Here is a 23079-nt window from a genome sequence, read left to right on the forward strand (position 1 = left end):
TACAACAAACAAATAACTCATAACGGCTTAGCCCCCCATCAATCATTTGTTTGTATTTGTTTTGATGCTTGGACATTGCAGATGTGTAGGCTTACAGAACAGAAACAGCTGGTAAACTGTTGCCCTCCTCTGCACACAGGACCACCACACAGCGGGAAGACAGCCCTGGCAGCTAAGATTGCCGAGGACTCTCAGTTCCCCTTCATTAAAATCTGCTCTCCAGACAAGATGATTGGACACTCAGAGATCTCCAAGTGTCAGGCAATCAAAAAGGTAAGTGCTGCAGAAACATTTGCATCTATGCTTGCTGTGTCCCTTCTCTTCTCTGTTTGACTGCAGTCCTTTCCTCCACTGACGCCTCGCCTGTATTAAATGCATTGACGCCTTCTAGTTTTGACTTTCCCCACCTGTGTCTCAGGTCTTTGACGATGCCTATAAGTCCCAGCTCAGCTGTGTGGTGGTGGACGATATTGAGCGCCTGTTGGACTACGTCCCCATCGGGCCTCGCTTCTCCAACTTGGTTCTGCAGGCTCTGCTGGTGCTGCTGAAGAAACCTCCCCCCAAGGTCAGGCTTCGTTTGAAAGACTGTTCAAAACACATGCATGGAGCAAATATGCAGCAATGGTAAAATGGTTTGAGATGAGAGCTCACAAGATAAATCTGAAGAATCACAGAGAGTAAAAAAATAAATAAAAATCTCCCACAAAAACCAGTGGAAATTAGCTTTTTTAGACTCCTCTAAGTATAAAAGACTTGCAACTACTGCTCGAAACTACGAGTATTAGGGCCAAACTAAGACAAAAAAAGTTACGAGAATAAAGTCACAATGTTGCGAGAATAAAGTCGTAATATTACGAGAATAAAGTCATAATATTATGAGAATAAAGTTTATATAAATAAAAATGAATATTCTGAATACTGTCAGGAAGTGTTTTATTGTTGATTTTAAACATAAATTAAAAGTTTTAAGGTCCACCAAATCTCTGAATTTTAAGCACATTTGAATTTACGAATAATCTATTTGTTGGTTCTCAATAATCTGCTTTGTTTATAACTCTAATGGCTCTTTTTTGTAAGATAAACATCGGGTCTGTGATTGTTTTGTATGTATTTCCCCAGATTTCCACACAATAAGTTATGAATGGGACAATGAAACACCTGTGTAACATATTCAGGATGTCCTGGGTTCTGTGCAATATTCCGATTGATTTAGTCTTCTGAATATAAAAGCTGGACTGGTGTTTCCAAGTCCTGCCGAGACATCAGTCCTTAGTAGCTCGACATCTACAATTAAAACCTTCCCTTTTAAAAAAGTTAAAAACTACACGGAACCTTTGATATAGTTTGCAAACAATTCATCAATAGAAAATGTGACTGGATGATTGGTCCTAATGATATAAGTGATAACCAGAAGTGTTCACGTGCTGGTCCTGCAGGGCCGGAAGCTGCTGATCATCGGGACAACCAGCAGGAAGGATGTGCTGCAGGAGATGGAGATGCTGGATGCCTTCAGCACCACCATCCACGCCCCCAACATCTCCACCGGGGAGCAGCTCGTTGAAGCCTTAGAGGTACGGTACAAGCAAGCGCTCCGACGCAGTCACCCGGGTTTACCATTAGGGATGCTGTTTCAATTCCTTGGAATCATTTGCCTTTTTTGCAAACGATTCCCTTATCAATTCCAGTCGGCACGAATGACGTCACCGCGCACAAACATGGCGACAAAGCGGCATAAACACTCAAAGGTTTGGTTACATTTTACCAAAAAGGATGACAACAGGGCGACATTGCAATACTTGCAATGTGGACATTTCAACAAAGGGAGGAACCACTGGCTACATGCAAAAGCATTTGCATACACAGCAGCAATAACAACATAGTTGATGGTTGCAGAATTGCACAATGCACAGTTCCATTAGACTTGAGTTGATTGTATTTGTCACTGGCTGACGTAGTGCTCAGCTCAGATATCCATTTAAAAAGGAGAATTTTAATTTATTTTAGAAAAATGTTGAACATTCTTGTGTAATTGCCACAGAATAATTTGTTGTATTTAATTAATTTCTACAAAATAATATTTATTATATTATTATTATTATTATTATTATTATTATTATTATTATTATTATTATTATTATTATTATTATTATTATTATTATTATTATTATTATTATTATTTTCAAATATATATATGATTATATTTTAATTATATTTTCAAATAATTTTGTGGGGACCCCCTGGCACACCATCGAGGAGCCCAAGGCTGGGGGCGTCTTATTTTTCGTCTTATTTTTTTGTGCTAATTGACCTGTTTTTTCTTCTTTTTTCCAAATGAGAATCGATAAGAGAATCGATAAAGAATCGAATCGTTAAACAGAATCGAAAATGGAATCGGAATTGGAAAAATCTTATCAATTCCTATCCCTATTTACCATATCTGCAAACATTCGTGCATTTGGATTCTTCATGAGGAAAACAACACTGTGCATTTTAAAAAGGACACACGTGACCAGAACCATCCTGTCCTCAAGAGCATCCAATCACGCAGACATCCAGGACTCACAAATGTTTTAACTTGGTGGGAGAAAAGCTGCAGAACGTCTGTTGAGGGTCTGTAGCGTAACGATGAGGATGTTTCTGGCGTTGGAGGTTCGGTGTGGCTCGTGAAAGTGTCTCTGTGCTCTGTTTCTGCAGCTGCTCGGGAGCTTCTCGGATAAAGAGCGAGCCAGCATCGCACAGCAGCTCAAAGGGAAGCGGGTTTGGATCGGCATCAAGAAGCTGCTCGTGCTCATCGAGATGTCGCTGCAGGTGCGGAAGAGAAACACAAAAAGCATCCATACTTAACCATAAATACCTGAGGGAAATACAATTATGGTGCAGCTTTTACTCAAAAGAGTTTAAATTAGGTTTTTGATTTGATTTGATTTGTATTTGTCTGAAACATGCACAAGCATAAAACAAACGGTATATATAATAATATTAAAAAAATAGCACATTAAAGCTGCAAGCAGCGATGAACGGGCCCTCGCACCCTTGTGCACGTTCAGGCTGCAGTGGAAGCTTGTATGACTTGATGTAGATTCTTCAGGCTTGGACATTTAGCGGATGAAACCACCCACGACTCTCTATATCAAACCATTCAAAAGTTATGGCAGAAAGTAGGAACTATCAAATATCGACCAATCAGATGAAGGGTGGACACGCTTTTTGGCGTCTATCGTCGCCACGGTAACGCTTTTGACTGAGAAAAGTAATGCACATATTCGCAGGATGGAGACGCACATTTTGATGTATAACACACCTGGGTGCACATTACGGTTCGGGCCGTATTAACAGCCGAAGAAATGTCATAAATTCCGCCAAAATTACACGATTAATTCAAAATGGCCGACTTCCTCTTCGGTTTCGGCCATGGCGCCAAGAGACTTTTCTTTAAGTTGCGACATTATACAGGTGTGTAGCGATTTTCGTGCATGTACGTCAAACCGTATTGTGGGGCTTGAGGCACAAAGTTTTCTAGGGGGCGCTGTTGAGCCATTTTGCCACGCCCATTAATGTAAACCATTAAATATCACATTTTTCGCCAGGCCTGGCTTGGTGCAAAATTTGGTGACTTTTGGGGCACGTTTAGGGGGGCTCATTGTCTCGAAATTCTATTGTATCCTACAGATACAATAGGGCCTTCGCACTGTAAGTGCTCGGGCCCTAAATATAAATAAACACACGCATCCATCATAATTTAAATGCTCGAAAAGGAGTAGGAAGAAATAAAAACGTATTAAATCCTACCCCCTATTTTATTATGATCAAAATTAATTAAATTTCTATACAAAAAGCAAAAGATGAATCCAGAATGTAGGACATTTTTGTTTTTTTAAATTGCATATATATATATATATATATATATATATATATATATATATATATATATATATATATATATATATATATATACACATACATACATATATACATACATACACACAAATGTTATATGAATATCAATAATAACACATCCTCACACCTACAGGTATATACGATCGTCATTAAGATCGTCTATTTCTTTGTGTTTGTATTATTGAACACTCTTTTTCTCCCTCTGCTTCATTTACCTCCCTGTAGATGGATCCGGATTACAGAGTGTCCAAGTTCCTGTCTCTGCTGAGAGACGAGGGCGCGTGAGTATCATCACCTCACTGTTCATCATCCATCAACATCCGCCACCCGCCCAGCCGCTACTTTTTCATTGTCCTACCCCTTTTTTTTCCTGTCTTCTCTAAAGAGTCAGTGTTTTGATATTCTCGTGTACATGGCTAGGGGTCGGCAGAACAAGGCACTTCCTCTGAAAAACTACTAATCTCACTGGTTTTATTTTATATTACCAGGATAAATGAAGGAGACCAAATCCGAATCTAAGCGGTTGCTGTGTCACTGTGCTGTGTGCTGGTAAGGTCAACCATGACATTATGTGGCTCCAACCAGTGGATCATGTAGTTTTAGCTAGATATTAGCTAGATATTAGAGATTGATTTGTAGGATTTGGATTGCTGTAGGTGCTTCAAATCACCAGTTTGATGTGTCATACAGCACGAGGAGGCCTGTACCACAAAGCAGTTTCAAAATATCCACGGTATCTTTAGGTCATCTTTAAGTGATCTCTAGGTGATCTCTAGGTCATCTTTAGGTCATCTTTAGGTCATCTTTAGGACAAGGACTCAAGGACAAGAGAGACCAGAGGACATGCTGTGTCTCAGCTGCACCTCACAGGAAACCCCCCAGTGGATCCTTGGCTGCTCCCTCCCCTCCTAAGGCCCAATCACAATTCAACTTCACCTGTCCCATTTCTCCTACTCCCCCTCGTTTTCATCCCTACCCTGATCAGGAAGCTGAGAGCTAAAAGCTGTTTTAATTTCAGCTGTAGCGCTGTTAATATGGCACTTTATTAAGTTTTAATATTTTTTCAGGCATAAAGGTAACCGTTAAGATCCCCAACCTGGGCTCAGTTTATCCAAATAACGCCTGTTAAGAAATTTGACCCGATGTTTTCGGAGATGAGAAGAGCCGCCGCCCCCGGGGAGCAGCCTCAGCTCACAGCCCGAAAACAGACGTGTCCGCCGGGTCAAGCTGCTGCGTCGTCCCGGTATAGAAAGCTCTGTTGAGAATTACGCTGGCTGAAATAAATCATTTAGGAAGATGTTGGTTTAATAGATGAAATCTAACAGTTGTAGCTACGCCTGTTAAGAAATTTGCTCCGAAATTTAGAGATTTCTGTCTGCCGGCTCCGGAGTTTGGGTCCGCGTTAAATCGAGGCAGAGCCTACGGCGTAGGGTACGGCGTACGGCGCGCGTCGCCGCGTACATCGACGCAGACCTTACGGCGTAGGTTACGTAACCTACGCCGTAGGCTCTGCGTTGGTGTAACGCAGAACCATAAATCTCTTTATTCTGGCGTGTTCTTCGGCAACTTTATCTGAAAGTGTGTAAATTACCCAGATAACAGCTGGATTACTTTGTGGTTTCTGAAAACTATTATATCAGAAACATCCAAAACAAATCTGACGAGTCACAGGATTATGTCTCTCTATTTCTCTGAGACGAGTCTGCCTGTTTGCCTTCGGTCGGCGAGTCAAATCGACGCAGAGCCTACGGCGTAGCTTACGTAGCCTACAGCGTAGCTTACGTAGCCTACAGCGTAGCTTACGTAGCCTACGGCGTAACCTAACAGCCTTTACTCCGGCGCGATCTTAGCGAACAACGGACACAAAAGGGATTATGTACATTCACTGAGTGAATATTATGAAAGTAAAATATTGGTTTGTAACTAGAAATGTAATCAAAACGCATTTTTATGCAGAAACTAACTCAAAATATTGATTTTATTCACAAAAAAATAAGAAATGTCCGCCATGTTTTCTTTTTTGATTCAGTCCGCAAATGACGACGAAAAGCATTCTGGGAAATTTTCATACCCCCTCGCTCGCCAAGTCAGCATCTGAAATCCCTCGATCCGTAGGGGCTATTCTCAGCCCCTAGCCCTCGTTATGCCCCCTCCCCCTAGGTGAAAAGAGGAATTGGGACACCACTACCCTCACGGGAACGCGCAAAAGTTTGGGTTAGTGAAGAAAACGAGGGCAAGGGGTTCAATTGGGACGCAGCCTAAGAGTACCTGTACAAGTCTCACTGCTACAAATCCCATCAGCATGTGTGTCCTGAAGGACACGTCCCACCCGCCACACGTCCCACCCGGCACACGTCCCACCCGCCCCCCCCACGCTTGAGCTGCTAGCAGGTAGCGGACGTTAAAGCCAGAACCACCGGACTGGAACCCAGCGCCTCCCACAGGGCTGTTGCTGTGATGAACCACGTCTCTTCCTCCCACACTATGTACAATATTGCGCACAATATTGTTTTTCGACGTAGCTGCTGTTTTTGAACACTTTTACGGCTTCTGTCTTGTATTTATATTTGATTGTTATTTATTCAATACTAAGTGGAGTTAAAATAAATGCCATCTATACGGTGACAGTGACTGCGTTTCCATGCATCAATAACCCTTTTACAACCAGAATATTGGCAATAACCTGAATTTGCACGGCCATGTAAACACCAATAACCCCTTTGAATAACCCGAATTTGCTCATATTCAGGTTTTTAAAAACCCCGATATGAGCCCTGGGTTCCTCCTTTTAAAACCTGAATATTGGGTCATGTAAACACCAAACTGAATATCCCCATCAAACGGAACAGGAATTTGTTTTCTGCTCATGTTCTGTTCACAAGGAATCCTGGTCTTTTGAGTCCAGGAAGTTCTTATAAACACGGAGAAACCAAGACCAGGAGGAGACTAATCACTTCATAAATGTAATGAAGGATATGAACATTTCTGCATTTGTAGACGGTAGAAAGTACCGGGATAGAAGATTTACAAGAAGGTGAGAGAAAAGTTGCGCGAAGCAGCATTTGTTTTGAATTTGGATACAGGAAGAAGAAGCGGAAATGACGGGAATTGTGTCATGATGCGTCGCTGGTTTGATCCAGATATCCCAAATGATTAATTACCATGTAAACGGAATATTACGAATGTTTCAGTAACCAGAATATTAGCAATAACCTGAATTTTGACTGCATGTAAACGTAGTCACTAAGGTTCTGATTCTGGAGGCAGGCAGTTCAGCAGAGGTGCAGCTAATGCTGGCCTACACCACATCCTGCTGCGTGGCAGCTCCCCAGGAGGGGGCGCCAGCATCATGAAACCCTCCAGCAGACGCTGTGCAGCTCCCAGGGCTCAACCTGCCCCAGGAGTCACGTTCAGCCATGTCCTGTGCACCGTCATCACTGTCTGGTTGGGATCGGCCACCACATGAAACAGTAGAGAGTGTAACAACTCATAATGTAATAACGGCTCATATTGTGAGAAAAGTGTTGCATTATCATCATTTTTACCTCAGCCATTCCTGCAGGGCTGGAAGGAAATGCTTTCACCTCTGTGTGTGTCTGTCTGTCAGCAGGATCACGTGGTGGCTCATTGGCCAACTTAGATTTTATAACTCCGCCCCCAATACACGGCGGGCTACATTAACAGGAAGAAAAGTACTTATTGTTTAACGCATCATCCCCTATAGGTCAAGTCCATGGTATAAAGGTCACAATATAGCACACACTGACAACAGGAATGGACTAATGGGCAGAAGTCTGTGTTTGTGTTTGACTATGATTTGTACATAGGTGTTGCTACGGTAACCAACTCAAAAGCTGGCAGGACAAGAGGGTGGATTAGGGAAGGAGGAGGGGGGCTGTATTTCATGTAGTTTAAAAGAGCATTTTCTTTATTTACTATTGCTACAATAAATGCAGGACACAATAACTTCTACAATAAAAACACATGTAAGATTGGATTTTTCAAATACGTAGGTGAACACTATTTCCTTCCATACAACCTGATGAGATCCTTCCAGGCAAAACGCTGCTGTTTTTTATTGTTGGTCTTACTGCCAATTCAAAGCTAGGGTCTATGATATTCAGTTGTTTTCCTCTGGCTCACATGCCCCCTCCGGTACGGGAGCCAGCCGTACTTTCAAATTCGGAAAAGGGAGGCGGAAAGTAGGTGAGGACTGTCCAATCACTGACATTCAGGCAGATTGACCAATAGGCGCTGTTCGGCCCGAACGGCGCCTATTGGTTGGCTTCTTTTCCAGATTACAGCAGCCAGAAGATTTTTTTTTTCTCTGGTTCTTTTTGCTGATCATATTTCATAGGTGACACTATTGGCCCATAACAACCTTCTAAATAATTTTAATAAAAATGTACAATATGTAAAATCGTAGACCCTAGCTTTAATAAAGACTTGTAAGCATTATTTTCCTACTACTTACGTTAAATACATGCTACAAGTGGCATAACATATTCATTCAATTTACTTTATTTTGGAACTTGTTCAAGAATGAGAAGTGCATTTAAGAACCATGTAAATCTTACATAATAAAATGAGAATGCAATTACTATTACATACTTGGTTTCACTAATTTAGCTGAACCCATGCTGTTTGCTTTATTTGCACCTTTAAGAGGTGAAAATTATGATAATGCAGCTGTTTCCTCACAATATGAGCCATTATTACATTATGAGCTCATAATGTAATAAGTTATTACATTATTACATTATCTGCAAAAGCCGTTATTACGTTATGGGCTTATGATTTTATTACATTATGAGCCGATTATTACATTATGAGTTTCTACAGAGTGCATAAGAAAATATCAGGGCTGCACAAACCTAGTGAATAAAGTTTATTCTTGATCCTGAATCTGAATCTATGACACAGAAAAGCTCATGGTGCCTCTTTAAGCTATCAGTCCTGCTTTGAAGTACAGGCACACAACCAGACCATCCCAGTGGAAGTGTTCCTTCTGTCTCTCCTCTGTTCCCACTGCAGTTATTAGTCATGTCATGACATCATAAATGTTACGGGAGTTTTGCATTTTTACTCACCGTTCACTGTTGTTGCTGTCTTAGTTTGATGTGCATTCGTTTTTTTGGGGGGAGATTTTCATGTACCTGTTTGATGTGTTTCTGGATATATCCTGCCTGTTATACTCGTGCAAGAGCACGCCCTTCAGGAGCCGGGTATTTACTAGGTTATCCCAGCTAGAAATGGGTGTGGCTAGGGTGAAAGCCCACGTGGAGTTAAGAACTGCTGATAACTAGTGCTGTCAGGCATTTTAAAAAATTAATCTAATTAATTACAGGATTTATAATTAATTAATCACATTTTAATCTCATATCTGCTAAAGGTTCCCAAATAAAGAATTCGAATTCTAGGATAATGCAAAATTGCACTGCATGACTAATCAATTGAATACACTAAGAAGAGAAGATTTGAAATCCACATTTTGATTGGTGAAGTGTTTCATAAATGAAATTCAAAAGAAAAAGCTCAATCACATCACCAAACCATTAGGCCAAGTGCATTATTCAAAAATGCAATACAAATACAGTTAAATAAATCCATCCATCTATCCATTTTCCGCCGCTTATCTGGAACCGGGTTGCGGGGGCAGCAGTCTCAAATGTTAGTTTCTTATGGTAGAAAATAACTTTGCACTACTGTTGCTGTGTTGTGCAAAAACTGGAGATGTGGTGTCCTTGCCAATAATGTCCTTTGAAACGTGTGAGATACTCATCAGTGTTCTTCAGCTGACCTTGGAAAAATATCAAAGTAAACCGGAGCAGCAGAATTTGTATCAGTGCCACAACTGTACATGAACAAGGTCATCTTGGAAGAATTGTAGAACTTAAAAGAGTCCTCTTTGTGTGTTCTAGCCTCCCAACACCCACATCCGTGCTCTGCTGCTTGCTGAATAGGCTGCCTCTTCGATAGAAGGTTGTGCCACAGCAGGCGTAGCGGTATGGCAGCTCGGCAAACAACAGAGTAAACCTTTCTTCCTTCTTTCTTCATTTAGTGACCGCAGCTTCTATGAATAGAAGAATGAAGGCACCATCTCCCCATCTAGAAGCGACCCGCAGGAGAAGAAGATGGAGAAACCGTCTGATCTATCATCCATCTATATCCAGCCCTGGTCCCCGATGAACAACACACTCCTCGTTTATGTCAGCATGTTTCCACAGACCAGCCGTCCCTCTCTCCCCTCCGTCCCACTCATCACCTCTTCAACTGTACTTACTGACATATCACAGTAAACTATTGGGAGTTTCACTGTTAAAAATCTGTTATCTGTAAAGAACCTGCAATTGACGATTGTAAAAAACAAAAAAAGTTTTTTGTGCATTGTGCGTAAACATATAACAGCGATGTGTGTTTCCAGCGATACTATTTGTTGTACTTGTTGCAAAGCTCTTGTCTTGCTGAAGATAGTTGTTGTGCATCCTTCAACGGTAAAAACAGAAAAATTGACAAAAATGTTGAAGCCTTTGAATATGAAGATGTGAGTTTACTAGAGGATGTTAGTGAATGTGTTGTGGCTGTAAAAAGAAGCTGTTCCATGTGTAAATGTAAGCCCTTTAAATATACAGTAAGACCGTATTCTGTAAATTGTACATATATAGACATAAAGCAGTATATCAGAAGAAAACGGTTTCATAATTAATCAGTATGATCCTCCTCACTCTGGAGAGGTTGACTTTACCAGGTTAGTGTCATATCACAGGTAAATATTGGATGTTGGCTGTTTGTCTGTGTTGCACACGGTCCACTTCTCCGGCGCCGTAGGAACCTGCAGCTCGTCAGTGTGCACATGTGGAGAACCAAAGGCTACATGTGTCCCGCATGCGCGCTCGCAACCGCGTGAGTGGTGGTCTAATGTGAACTGAATGAGTGCGTGTGTGTGTGTGTGTGTGTGTGTGTGTGTGTGTGTGTGTGTGTGTGTGTGTGTGTGTGTGTGTGTGTGTGTGTGTGTGTGTGTGTGTGTGTGTGTTTTGCTTTTGTTATCAGACTCAGATTTAGATGGTTGATGGTTAATTTGTGCTCTTTTTTTTCTTTTTTGCTGTGTTGGCTCATAAAGTTGGCCCAAAGTTCTTGTTTCATATTGACCGTTGACGGTGTGTGTATGCGTGTGTAAATATATACCTACATGCAGACATATTACTGCAATGAAACATTTTAAAAAAGCATATATGCACAGTCAAATAAAATCCTGATCTGCTGTCTGTCTGTCTGGTTTAGTTTGACTACACCGGGGGTCTTCAACAGGGGGTCGTTCAACTTAAAAAGAAACAAAGGCAATTTTAATGAAAATAATTTGTGAGAGTTAAAAGAAAATAATATATAGGCTATCTATACATATATACAGTATATATATATATATATATATATATATATATATATATATATATATATATATATATATATATATATATATATATATATGTGTACATATATACGGGGGTCATGTTCTGGGTATAGGTCTCTGTAAAGCGTCTAGAGACTTGAATTGAATTGAATTGAATTGAATATATATATATATATATATATATATATATATATATATACATATATATATATATATATTGTGATGCCCCTATATAGATTACTCCTAATATGGAGCATATCATGCAAGCTTACATTCCAGGTAGTCCTGAACCTGCTCATTGAGGGTTGATTGCCTGCTTGTGCTCATTGGATTCACCTGGGCCCGGTGTCTCCACCCCTGAGTATATAAGCAGCCTGCACCTCAGTCTGAAAAGATCTCTAGGAGAGAACACCTTCCCTCAGCTCTCCATGTCTTTGTTTGTGTTCTAGTTCTTCTGTATTCTTTCCATCCACACACCCTGCACTACACTATGTTTCACTCAGCCATCACTCACACACACTACTGACTTACTGACTCCACACTCCATAGGATCCTTATGGCTTTTTCTGTTGGTTATGGTACCTCAGTCAGTTGTTTTTCGGTTAGCTTAATAAATATTATTTGTTTCACTTCCGTCTCTTGTCCCTATTTTGCCATGACTTAGAGCCGGTCATGACAAATGGGGGCTCGTCCGGGAAGTGAGTATTGTTAAAGCTAAGTTGAGTTGAAGTTAAAGTTAATTGTTTGGCACACGTGGCTTGTGAATAGCCAATTTGAAAGTAATTGGGGTGTTTCCCCTATGACCTCTAGTTAGGCCAATCAGATGCGTGGGTTTGGTGGGCCTGGCTCTGGATTCCCTTTTTTGGGTTAATGTGGTTCAAGCTCCAAAACTTTTCAAGACGTGCGTGTTTTTGATTTGTTTGGCTTCCTTTTGTTTTCCGTACCTATTTTTGTTTGAACATGGAGTTGGATGCATGTGGAGGGTAGATTCTTTTTGACATATTTGTTTAAGTGATTTATTGGAGTTGTTAAGCCTTTGTCCCCAGCAGGCTTAAGTTTTGCAGTGTTTCCCCAAGTGGTTTCATTGCATTTTTTGTTTTTCATAGTGTGTTCCACAAAAGCTGGGCACGTGGATACCACCGGGATACCTGGCTGGCAGGGAGACTCGGGAGGGCCACAAGAAGAGAAGGTTGAGTTAGATAAGTTTTTGTAGGCAGTTAGGGGGGACACTCCCAAATTAATAGATCACTTTACTTTTGTGTCACTTTGGGCTTTATTCCCATTTGCATCCAAACGAGAAAAAAATGGCTCAAGTCAAGGATTTTTTTGAGAATCCATCAGTGCATTTTTTAGATTGTTGTTCAAAGGACCAACTTTTTGAGATTGCAGAACATTACAAAATAGATGTTGGGGATAAGAGACGGAGAACTGAGACTATAAAAACAATACTGATTGCGAATTTGGAAGACATTGAGGTATTATCTGGTAAAGAAGATGAAGAGCAGCTGCCGTTGCCAATCCAAAAACCAAATCTTTCATTTGAACAGCAAAAAGAATTGATGTTAATTCAGTTAGAAATGGATAGGAACAAGCAACAAATTGAACTGGCAAAGATCAACTTGCAGAGGGAGAAGTTAGAGCTGGTAAAAGAAGGTAAGATTGACCAGAGACTTTTGGAAGGTGAAGGAGATGTGGCTTCAGGTAAGAAGAGTTTTGATTTGGTGGGCAGTTTGAGATTAATGCCCAAATTTAATGAGAAAGACCCCGAAACCTTTTTCTCATTGTTTGAACGACTAGCAGAGTCTAGAGGCTGGCCTGATGCGGATCGGACTGTAATGCTGCAGTGTGTTCTGACTGGGAAGGCACAAGAAGCGTATTCAGCTTTGTCTGTAACTGACAGTGTAAGCTATGCTAAGGTTAAATCTGCTGTTCTTAAAGTGTATGAAATGGTGCCTGAGGGTTACCGTCAGCGTTTTAGGAATATGAGAAAAGATGATAAACAGTCATATCTTGAGTTTTCACGAGAACTGGTTAACAACTTTAATCGCTGGTGTATCGCTTCAGGTGGAAATACTTTTGAAGGCTTGTGCCACTTAATGTTGCTAGAACAGTTCAAAAACGCCATTCCAGGTCGTATAGCAACGTATCTCACTGAACAGCAGGTGAAAACTGTAGCAGAGGCAGCCGCGTTGGCTGACCAGTATGTTTTGACACACCGTGATTGGGTACCGCGGGGTATCCAACATAAGCATGTGTACCGGGAGAACACTGCACCCAGCCATCATTCCAACACACCAGGTCATGATAGCAGTGCACCTTTCACCCCGTTGGTTAAAATGGAGGAGGAGAAAAGTCGGGCTGCCCGTGACGGTGACAAAACATGTCATTACTGTGGCAAAAAAGGCCATATTAAGGCAGACTGTTACTCACTCAAAAGGAAGAACATGCATGTGAAGTCGGCAGCGTTTGTGGCGCCTGTTGTGGCAGATGTCAGGTTGGTAGGTTCTCTACATGAGAGCGAGAGGAGTTTCGGCGGGGTAGATGAGGCGTATCAACCATTTGTTGAGAGGGGCTTTGTCTCTCTGGTCGGGTCCAAAGAAAAGGTGCCCGTGACAATTCTGCGAGACACAGCGGCGCTGGGCACATATGTCCTTGAGTCTGTTCTTCCATTCTCGAGTAAGTCGGCGACCGGAGATGCCATGTTGAGCCGTGGTATGGGTATGTCCATAATCTCTTCTCCTACACACAGAATTGAACTTGATTCTGGACTTGTCCATGGTGAGGTGGAAGTGGCATTGCGCAGGGCGTTCCCGATGGCTGGTGTCGATGTTCTCCTGGGAAACATGCATGCGGGTGGTCGGGTGTGGTCAAAAGTACTGCCGTCACCATTAGTAAGTCCTGATCCTATTGTGAACAGTGAGCCAGATGAGAATGAGCGAGACTTTCCGCAGGTATTTGCGGCAGCGGCAGTGACACGTGCCAGGTCTCGTGAAATTGGAGATGAAAAGAATGAAAATCTTGAAAGTGTTTTTTCTTTGTCTGGTATATATATATAATATATATCTCCATCCATCCATCCATCGTCCGCCGCTTATCCGTTCCCGGGTGGCGGGGGCAGCAGCCTCAGCAGAGATGCCCAGACTTCCTTCACCCCAGACACTTCCTCCAGCTCCTCCGAGGGGAGTCCGAGGCATTCGAGAGACGAAAGACAGTCTCTCCAGCGTGTCCTGGGTCTTCCCCGGGGTCTCCTCCCGGCGGGACATGCCTGGAACACCTCCCTAGGGAGGAGGGACATGCCTGGAACACCTCCTTAGGGAGGCGTCCAGGAGGCATCCGGTACAGATGCCCAAGCCACCTCAGCTGACTCCTCTCAATGTGAAGGAGTAGCGGCTCGACTCCGAGCTCCTCCCGGGTCACCGAACTCCTCACCCTATCTCTAAAGGAGCGTCCAGCCACCCTGCGGAGGAAACTCATCTCGGCCGCTTGTATCCGTGATCTTGTCCTTTCGGTCACTACCCAAAGTTCATGACCATAGATGAGGGTAGGTGCGTAGATTGACCGGTAAATCGAGAGCTTTGCCTTTCGACTCAGCTCCTTCTTCACCACGACGGTCCGGTACATCGACCGCATAACTACGGACGCTGCACCGATCCGTCTGTCAATCTCCCACTCCATCGTTCCCTCACTCGTGAACAAGACCCCTAGATACTCCTCCACCCGAGGCAGACTTTTCCACCCACCCGGAGAAGGCACACCACCCTTTCCCGGTGGAGAACCATGGCCTCGGTCTTGGAGGTGCTGATTCTCATCCCTGCCGCGTCGCACTCGGCCGCAAACCGCCCCAGCACATGCTGAAGGTCCCGGTCTGATGAAGCCAACAGGACAACGTCATCCGCAAAAAGCAGAAATGAAATCCTGAGGTTCCCAAACCGGATCCCCTCCGGCCCCTGGCTGCGCCTAGAAATCCTGTCCATAAAAATTATGAACAGGACCGGTGACAAAGGGCAGCCCTGCCAGAGTCCAACATGCACCGGGAACAAGTCTGACTTACTGCCGGCAATGCAAACCAAACTCCTGCTCCGATCATACAGAGACAGGACAGCCCTTAGTAGAGGGCCCCGGACTCCATACTCACTGAGCACCCCCCACAGAATGGCACGAGGGACACGGTCAAATGCCTTCTCCAGATCCACAAAGCACATGTAGACTGGTTGGGCAAATTCCCATGAACCCTAGAGCACCCTGCGGAGGGTATAGAGCTATTCCAGTGTTCCCCGACCGGGACGAAAACCGCATTGTTCCTCCTGAATCCGAGGTTCAACTATCGGCCGTATTCTCCTCTCCAGTACCCTGGCGTAGACTTTCCCGGGGAGTCTGAGAAGTGTGATCCCCCTATAGTTGGAACACACTCTCCGGTCCCCCTTTTTAAACAGAGGGACTACCACCCCAATTTGCCACTCCAACTGTACTGTCCACTTCCTCGTGTCAACCAAGACAGCCCTACGACATCCAGAGACTTGAGGTACTCAGGGCGAATCTCATCCACCCCCGGTGCCCTGCCACTGAGGAGCTTACGAACCACCTCAGTGACCTCGGCTTGGGTGATGGATGAGCACGCCCCAGAGTCCCCACTCTCACCTTCCTCAATGGAAGGCATGTCAGTCGGGTTGAGGAGATCCTTGAAGTATTCCTTCCACCGTCCAACGATGTCCCCAGTCGAGGTCAACTTCTCCCCACCCACACCATAAACGGTGCCGGCAGAGTACTGCTCCCCCCTTCTGAGGCGCCAAACGGTCCTCCAGAATTTCCACGAGGCCGACCGAAAGTCTTCCTCCATGGCCTCCCCGAACTCCTCCCAGACCCGGGTTTTTGCCTCCAGAACCGCCCGAGCCGCGGCTCGCTTGGCCTGCCGTTACCCATCTACTGCGTCAGGAGTCCCACAGGCCAACATAGCCCGGTAGGACTCCTTCTTCAGTCTGACAGCTTCCTGTACTTCCGGTGTCCACCACCGGGTTCTATGATTGCCGCCACGACAGGCACCGGAGACCTGTCGACCACAACTTCGAGCCGCCGTGTCGACAATGGAGGCAGAGAACATGGTCCACTCGGACTCAATGTTCCCCGCCTCCCCCAGGATCTGAGAGAAGCTCTCCCGGAGGTGGGAGTTGAAGATTTCCCTGACAGAGGGCTCGGCCAGACGTTCCCAACAGACCCTCACAATCCATTTGGGTCTGCCCGGTCTGTCCAACCTCCTCCTCCGCCAGCGCATCCAACTCACCACCAGGTGGTGATCAGTTGACAGCTCAGCCCCTCTCTTCACCCGAGTATCCAAGACATGCAGCCGAAGGTCAGATGAAACAACAACAAAGTCGATCATTGACCTCCGGCCTAGGGCGTCCTGGTGCCATGTGCACTGATGGACACCCTTATGCTTGAACATGGTGTTCGTTATGGACAAACTGTGACTAGCACAGAAGTCCAACAACAAAACACCACTCGGGTTCAGATCGGGGAGGCCGTTCCTCCCAATCACGCCTCTCCAGGTATCACTGTCATTGCCCACGTGAGCGTTGAAGTCCCCCAGTAGAACAATGGAGTCCCCAGTTGGAGCACCATCAAGTACCCCTCCCAGGGACTCCAAGAAGGCCGGGTACTCCGCACTGCTGTTCGGCCCGTAGGCACAAACAACAGTGAGAGACCTTTTCCCGACCCAAAGGCGCAGGGAAGCGACCCTCTCGTTCACCGGGGTGAACTCCAACACATGGCGACTGAGCTGAGGGGCTAGAACCAAGCCCACACCAGCCCGCCGCCTCTCACCCTGGGCAACTCCAGAGTAGTGGAGGGTCCAGCCCCTTTCAAGGAGCTGGTTCCAGAGCCCAAGCTATGTGTGGAGGTGAGCCCGACTATCTCTAGCCGGTATCTCTCAACCTCACGCACAAGCTCCGGCTCCTTCCCCCCCAGCGAGGTGACATTCCATGTCCCCACTGTGTGGGTTTTAGTCCAGGGATTGGGTCGTCGAGGCACCCCGCCACGACTGCTACCCAGTCCACATGGCACCGGCCTGCCATGGTCCTTCCTGCGGGTGGTGGGCCTACGGGAAGGCGGGCCCACGTCGCCGTTTTGGGCTGAGCCCGGCCGGGTCCCACGGGCAAAGACCCGGCCACCAGGCGCTCGCAAACGAGCCCCAACCCCAGGCCTGGCTCCAGGGCGGGGCCTGGGTGACGCCGATCCGGGCGATGTAACTGTCCTTGATGTTTTCTTCTTCATAGCAAGCTTGTGAACTGCTCTTAGTCTGGCCCGTCACCTAGGACCTGTTTGCCATGGGAGACCCTACCAGGGGCGTAATGCCCCCGACAACATAGCTCCTAGGATCACTCGGGCACACAAACCCTTCCACCCAAGTAAGGTGGCGGTTCAAGGAGTGGATATAGATATCTATATATATATATATATATATATATATATATATATATATATATATATATATATATTTACACACACACATATATATATATGATTGAGAAAACTCCATTAACAGGCAATAATAATCTACTTTTGACAATAACAATTTAGTCTACAACTCTACATAAATGATTCCCATGACGTGAGTCATGTGACTAATGTCAACTTTAGAGCGGCTAACGAGCTAGCTAACTGAAAAGAAAAGAATATTTGTTGCGATATTGACTTGGCTATTTCATATTTAACGCTAGTTAGACCTGATGGATAAATTTGTGACAACAACGAAGCCTAAAGCTGGAGATTGTAACGTTACAGCTCACCTTGAGAAAGAATATTCTCAAGTGGGAAACAATCAGACAGCTGCTGATCTTTTCAGGAGAGGATCTCAGCAAAGGTCAGAGTGTGCAGTGCTCACAAAAAAACAACATATCAGACCTTACATGCGGCCCTTCAATGAAATTGTTGAAGACAGAAGAATTAGAACCAGACTGAAAGCCCCTCATTGGGAAACACTGCCAGAAGAAAGCCTTTATTGTTGAAAAGGAACATTAAAGCACATAAAACTGCATCTGCACAAACCACAGCGTTTCTGAAACAGTGCCATATGGACCCAAGAGGAGTTGTTTGGCCTGAGATTGGTCTGCCCTTGCTTAGTTTGAGCCATGCAGCTGCAGCTTGATTGGCAGACACACGTTGACGCAGGAACAGTTGAAAATCTCCCGTAAAGGAGGCAACACAATCAAAAACGCATTTCAGCGACCGATGGTGTCGCCACATTTTTTAGTGTGAATTCAGCATGAAGAAACCTCCCTCACAGCTTCCACTCGGGCCCGGTCAGTCTACGCTCCCACCCTCACCTATGGTCATGAACTTTGGGTAATGACCAGGTAGCGAATACAAGTGGCCCCGTGGTAAGGAACATTTAGGGTTTTTTAGCATTGTTTTATGTCTAGTAGTTTTATTGTTAGGGTAGCGTAGGGGTGCATGTATATGCACCCTGAGGTATTTGTATTTGATTTTATTTGTGGGTCTCTCTGTTTGTAGGACTGAAACTTTCACTGTTTTAAAATGTAGAGGTATGTAAAAGATGATTTAAACCTCACAACATGTCCTACAAACAACATTTTAACAGTGCTTTCTTTTATTTTTAGGCATAGCACTGACTGCCGTTTATTTTAGTTTAGTATTTTAGGTTTTAGTTATTTTAGTTTTAACATTCTGTCTTCTCCTGTTTTCTGGTGTTGCGGCTGGCGGTGTCCTCCATTCACCGTGTGGTTGAGGCGCTGGGAGTTCACTTAGATGGTGATATGGTTTGTGGTGGCACTTTGATTTAGTGTGGTGTTTTCATTTGATGTATGTTAGGTTTATACTTATTTTCTTTGATATTTCTGATATTTACTTTACTCCCAGTGTCCTAGGCAGTGAGTGGTTGGCTCCAAAGCCGTGATATGTCTGTCTATCTTCTTTTCCTTCATTGACTGTGGTATTTTAGAGTTTTATCCATTGTAAAATAAATGGCAGATTGACCCACGCTGACCGTCTTGGCCTCTTTAATTGAAGCCTCTTTGTATCGGCACATCCTCAAGGTTACACTAGGCAAGTGTTCCAGGCATGTCCCTCCTCCCTAGGGAGGTGTTCCAGGCATGTCCCTACTCCCTAGGGAGGAGTTCCAGGCATGTCCCTCCTCCCTAGGGAGGAGTTCCAGACATGTCCCTCCTCCCTAGGGAGGTGTTCCAGGCATGTCCCTCCTCCCTAGGGAGGTGTTCCAGGCATGTCCCTACTCCCTAGGGAGGTGTTCCAAGCATGTCCAAGGTCGGACTGGCCATTTGTGTGATCTGGAGAATCACAGAACGGCCGGTACACCACGCAGTCTGTTTTTTTCCCCACGCTAATCTACTGTTGCACACTCCGGTACGGTAGGTGGCAGCAATGCATCTATAAGTTGGATGCTGCCGCGGCTGTGCCAGGACAAGAAGAAGAAGAAGGATTGGCAATGCGACATCTAGAAATTGAAGGCGCTAAATGTCGCAAATTAACAGAAATGTTCAGCACAGCCATTAGCAGCACCACCACCACCACTGGAGCAGTTCAGTTTCAGAGTCAAGAAATGAGTCAAGACAGCTGTGCGGCCTCAAAGGGCCACCTGTGATGATGAGGAACAGAGAGATGAGCTGGTTCCACTGATAGGGCAAGTAAATATGGCACATGAGAGAGGAAGAAAGAGAGTTACTTGCTAGGGCTGATGTTAGGAAATGTTATTCTGGTTGCTACATTTTTATCTATACCCAATTTGTGTTGCTCAGTACAATGCAAAAAAATTAAATGAAATAATTCCATCATTTGTTTATTCAGGTTGAGCGTAGACCGAGAGCAGAGGGTGACACCCACTCCAGCTCAACCTTAAATTACTTTAAGCGCCCCAAGTCAGACAGTCACAACCTAGAGGGTTTTTTTTCATACCACCCTCAGAAGAAGACAAAATGCCTGACATTACAGAGAGTGTTTAAACACAAAGATTGGACAGACAGAAAATGGCTTACATACTGTGAAGAGAACCATACCCTGTATTGTGCAGTATGTTTAGCATTTGCCAAACCAACTGTAACCAATCCCTTTATAAGTGGAATGCAGGACTGGAACCATATCAGTCAAAGAGTTGAGGAACATGAAAGGAGCAACATGCACAGATGTAGTGCTTAGGCATATTTTTGAGGGCATCTAAATCAGATATAGCCAGCCTGTTACATGGTCCCCAAATTGTGGCTCATAGGAAAGAGAGGACTGAGCTACAGAGGACAAGCAATCTGAGGCAGCATACACTCTAGATCAGTGATTCTTAACCATAGGGCCGCGGCCCACACTTGGGCCGCGAGCGCCATCTAGTGGGCCGCAAAAAAAAAATCTGTTTTGTACGTTTGGGCCGCGGGGGCCGCAGGACTGCATAGCAACTCCCGACCAAATGAGGAGAAGACACTCAGCTAGCTGTACGTGTAATAGTAAGAGAAATGGTGTGTATTTTCAGAGTAAATCCTTAATTTTGCACAGAGTAGGTTTAGATCCGCCAGTATCAGGGATCAATTACTTGGGTCTGCGCCCAGAGCGAGTGAGCGCGGCGTGATCATTTATCCTGACGCGTCCCCGCGGCCGGGGAGGTCGGTGCCGCTCGGGCTTGCGGGCTCTGTCGTTACTGCTGAAGGATTGTACATGTAGATGCGTGGGCTGACGTGTCTGCTGGACTGGGCTGTTCGGGCTTTCTCAAAAGCATCGGAAAGACTCAGGTGCTCCGCATCCCGAGAGCTGCGGGCTGTGCCCGTCTCAGCTGATCAGGCTCGGATGAAACCTGACGCGCTGAGTCCTCTGACAACTGATTAATGTAATATTAATGTAATATCTTAAATAAAGTACAATCAAACTAAGTTTTGCTTTGTAAAACTAAATATCGTTCCAGGCTCACCAATGTTTATATTAATTTATTATAAAAATGTGTTGAGACAATTAACAAAGAAAAGGGGAAATTCAAACTGCTGGTAGAGAAATAAAATAAGATAGCATTTGAAAAATAAAATAAAATGTATTTTATTTTTAAGAGAAAAAAATGTGTGTAATTCAAGTTACACATGTTTAGTGGCAAATATGTACTTTTTTTAATATACCAGTCAGATGCAGATGTATATACAACTATGAGGCTACTTGAATATATACATACATATATATACATACATATACACACACACACACATATATATATATATATATATATATATATATATATATATATATATATATATATATATATATATATATATATATATATATATATATATATATACATATATATATATATATATATATATATATATATATATATATATATGTATATATATATATATATATATATATATATATATATATATATATATATATGCAAAAAAATTAACCTTAAATTACTTTAAGCCATATATATATAATATATATATATATATATATATATATATTATGATGTTCTGGACCTTCGCTTGAGTAAATTTTCTCTAAATGGGCCTCTTAAAGTTTTAGTTTAATACCCCTGCTATAAAGTGTTAATATTTAATGGGCCCCGGGCCACTCTGTACTGAAAAAATTGGGCCCCAAGGTCCGAAAGGTTAAGAACCCCTGCTCTAGATGACCACAACATTGACCACGGCAACTTTCTAGAGCTCATCATTCTACTTGGGAAATATAATGTATGTCTGAAGGAACATCTCACTGAATGCATAGAAAAAAGTAAAATGATCCACCAGTCACAGGCTAGGGGTCGCAGTGCTGCAGTAACATTTTTATCCAAAACCACTGTGAACACTGTCATTTCTACAGTGAAGTGGCTAATTCAGGAGACCATTGCAAAAGAAGTTGCTGAAAGTGTGATATTTTCTGTGCAGATAGATACAACCCAGGGGCCTCATCTATAAAGCTTGCTTGCGCAGAAAAAGCGCCTGAAAGTTGCGGAAGCCACCTTCTACGCAAATCCTCGGATCTAAAAAGAAAAAACTAACCGAAAAATCTGCGTATCTTTACGGCAACTAGGACCCTCCCGTAAGAATTTGCTTAAGACACGGGGAACTGGCGACGCAGGCTGTGAGGTGGTGAAATGAAGCCAGATTCATGTCATACTCTTAATAATGTCATCACATATCACAACATATGTCAGGCTTAAAATAATAAAATAATAAAATAAAATAAAATAATATAGCGCTGATCGTGTCCGTCTGTGTGTGAAGCTCAGTCAGTCAGGACTCTGGTGCTGCTGCTGCTGCAGCCTCTTCTTCACCCACCGCTTTAGGACAGAACAAATGAGGGGCTGCGTTTAGGGAGCCCCACGGAGCCCCTCATTTCTTCCCTAAAGGGACACAGATTTTTTTTTCATATATATGAGTTTTACGCGCGCGTGAAACCTTTACGTGCTGCTTGTATATGGTGCCTAAATTAGGGTCCCGCGTTAAAACGACGCAGAGCCTACGGCGTAGGGTACGCGGCGACGCGCACCTACGGCGTAGGCTCTGCGTCGGTGACGCGGAACCATAAACCCGCCCTGAGCAGCTCTGAGGGGAGACGGGAGAGGAGGAGGAGGGGGAGCGGGGGGGTGAAGCGGGGCTGCGGGGCCGTTTTCGTATCGCTTTCATACAGTGTCTTGATAATTTGCAATTTAAGGCTGATCCTACCGTTAGTTTTTAAACTGTAAAAAGTAAGGGGAAAAAAAACATGGTTTTGAAAAGACGGGGGGCATGTCCCCCCTGTTGCGCCGGGGAACTCACGGCGTTTAGCGCAGCAACGGC

General features: G+C 44.0%; 1 protein-coding gene across 4 annotated transcripts in view; it reads left to right on the forward strand.

The window, feature by feature from the left end:
* Positions 1-11162, forward strand: part of LOC133421969 (vesicle-fusing ATPase) — a 290608-nt gene extending 279446 nt beyond the window's left edge. For 3 of the 4 annotated variants that reach the window (XM_061711792.1, XM_061711791.1, XM_061711789.1), the window contains 7 exons: positions 140-273; positions 419-565; positions 1437-1571; positions 2695-2808; positions 4123-4178; positions 4386-4446; positions 9959-11162. In XM_061711792.1, the coding sequence (XP_061567776.1) occupies positions 140-273; positions 419-565; positions 1437-1571; positions 2695-2808; positions 4123-4178; positions 4386-4416 (617 nt within the window). In that variant the 3' untranslated portion in view covers positions 4417-4446; positions 9959-11162. The remainder of the gene's footprint in view (positions 1-139; positions 274-418; positions 566-1436; positions 1572-2694; positions 2809-4122; positions 4179-4385; positions 4447-9958) is intronic. The other variant, XM_061711790.1, reaches the window with a different exon arrangement.
* The last annotated feature ends 11917 nt before the right edge of the window (positions 11163-23079 follow it).

The sequence above is a fragment of the Cololabis saira genome, chromosome 21 (genome assembly GCF_033807715.1).
Source record: "Cololabis saira isolate AMF1-May2022 chromosome 21, fColSai1.1, whole genome shotgun sequence".
NCBI lineage: Eukaryota > Metazoa > Chordata > Actinopteri > Beloniformes > Belonidae > Cololabis > Cololabis saira.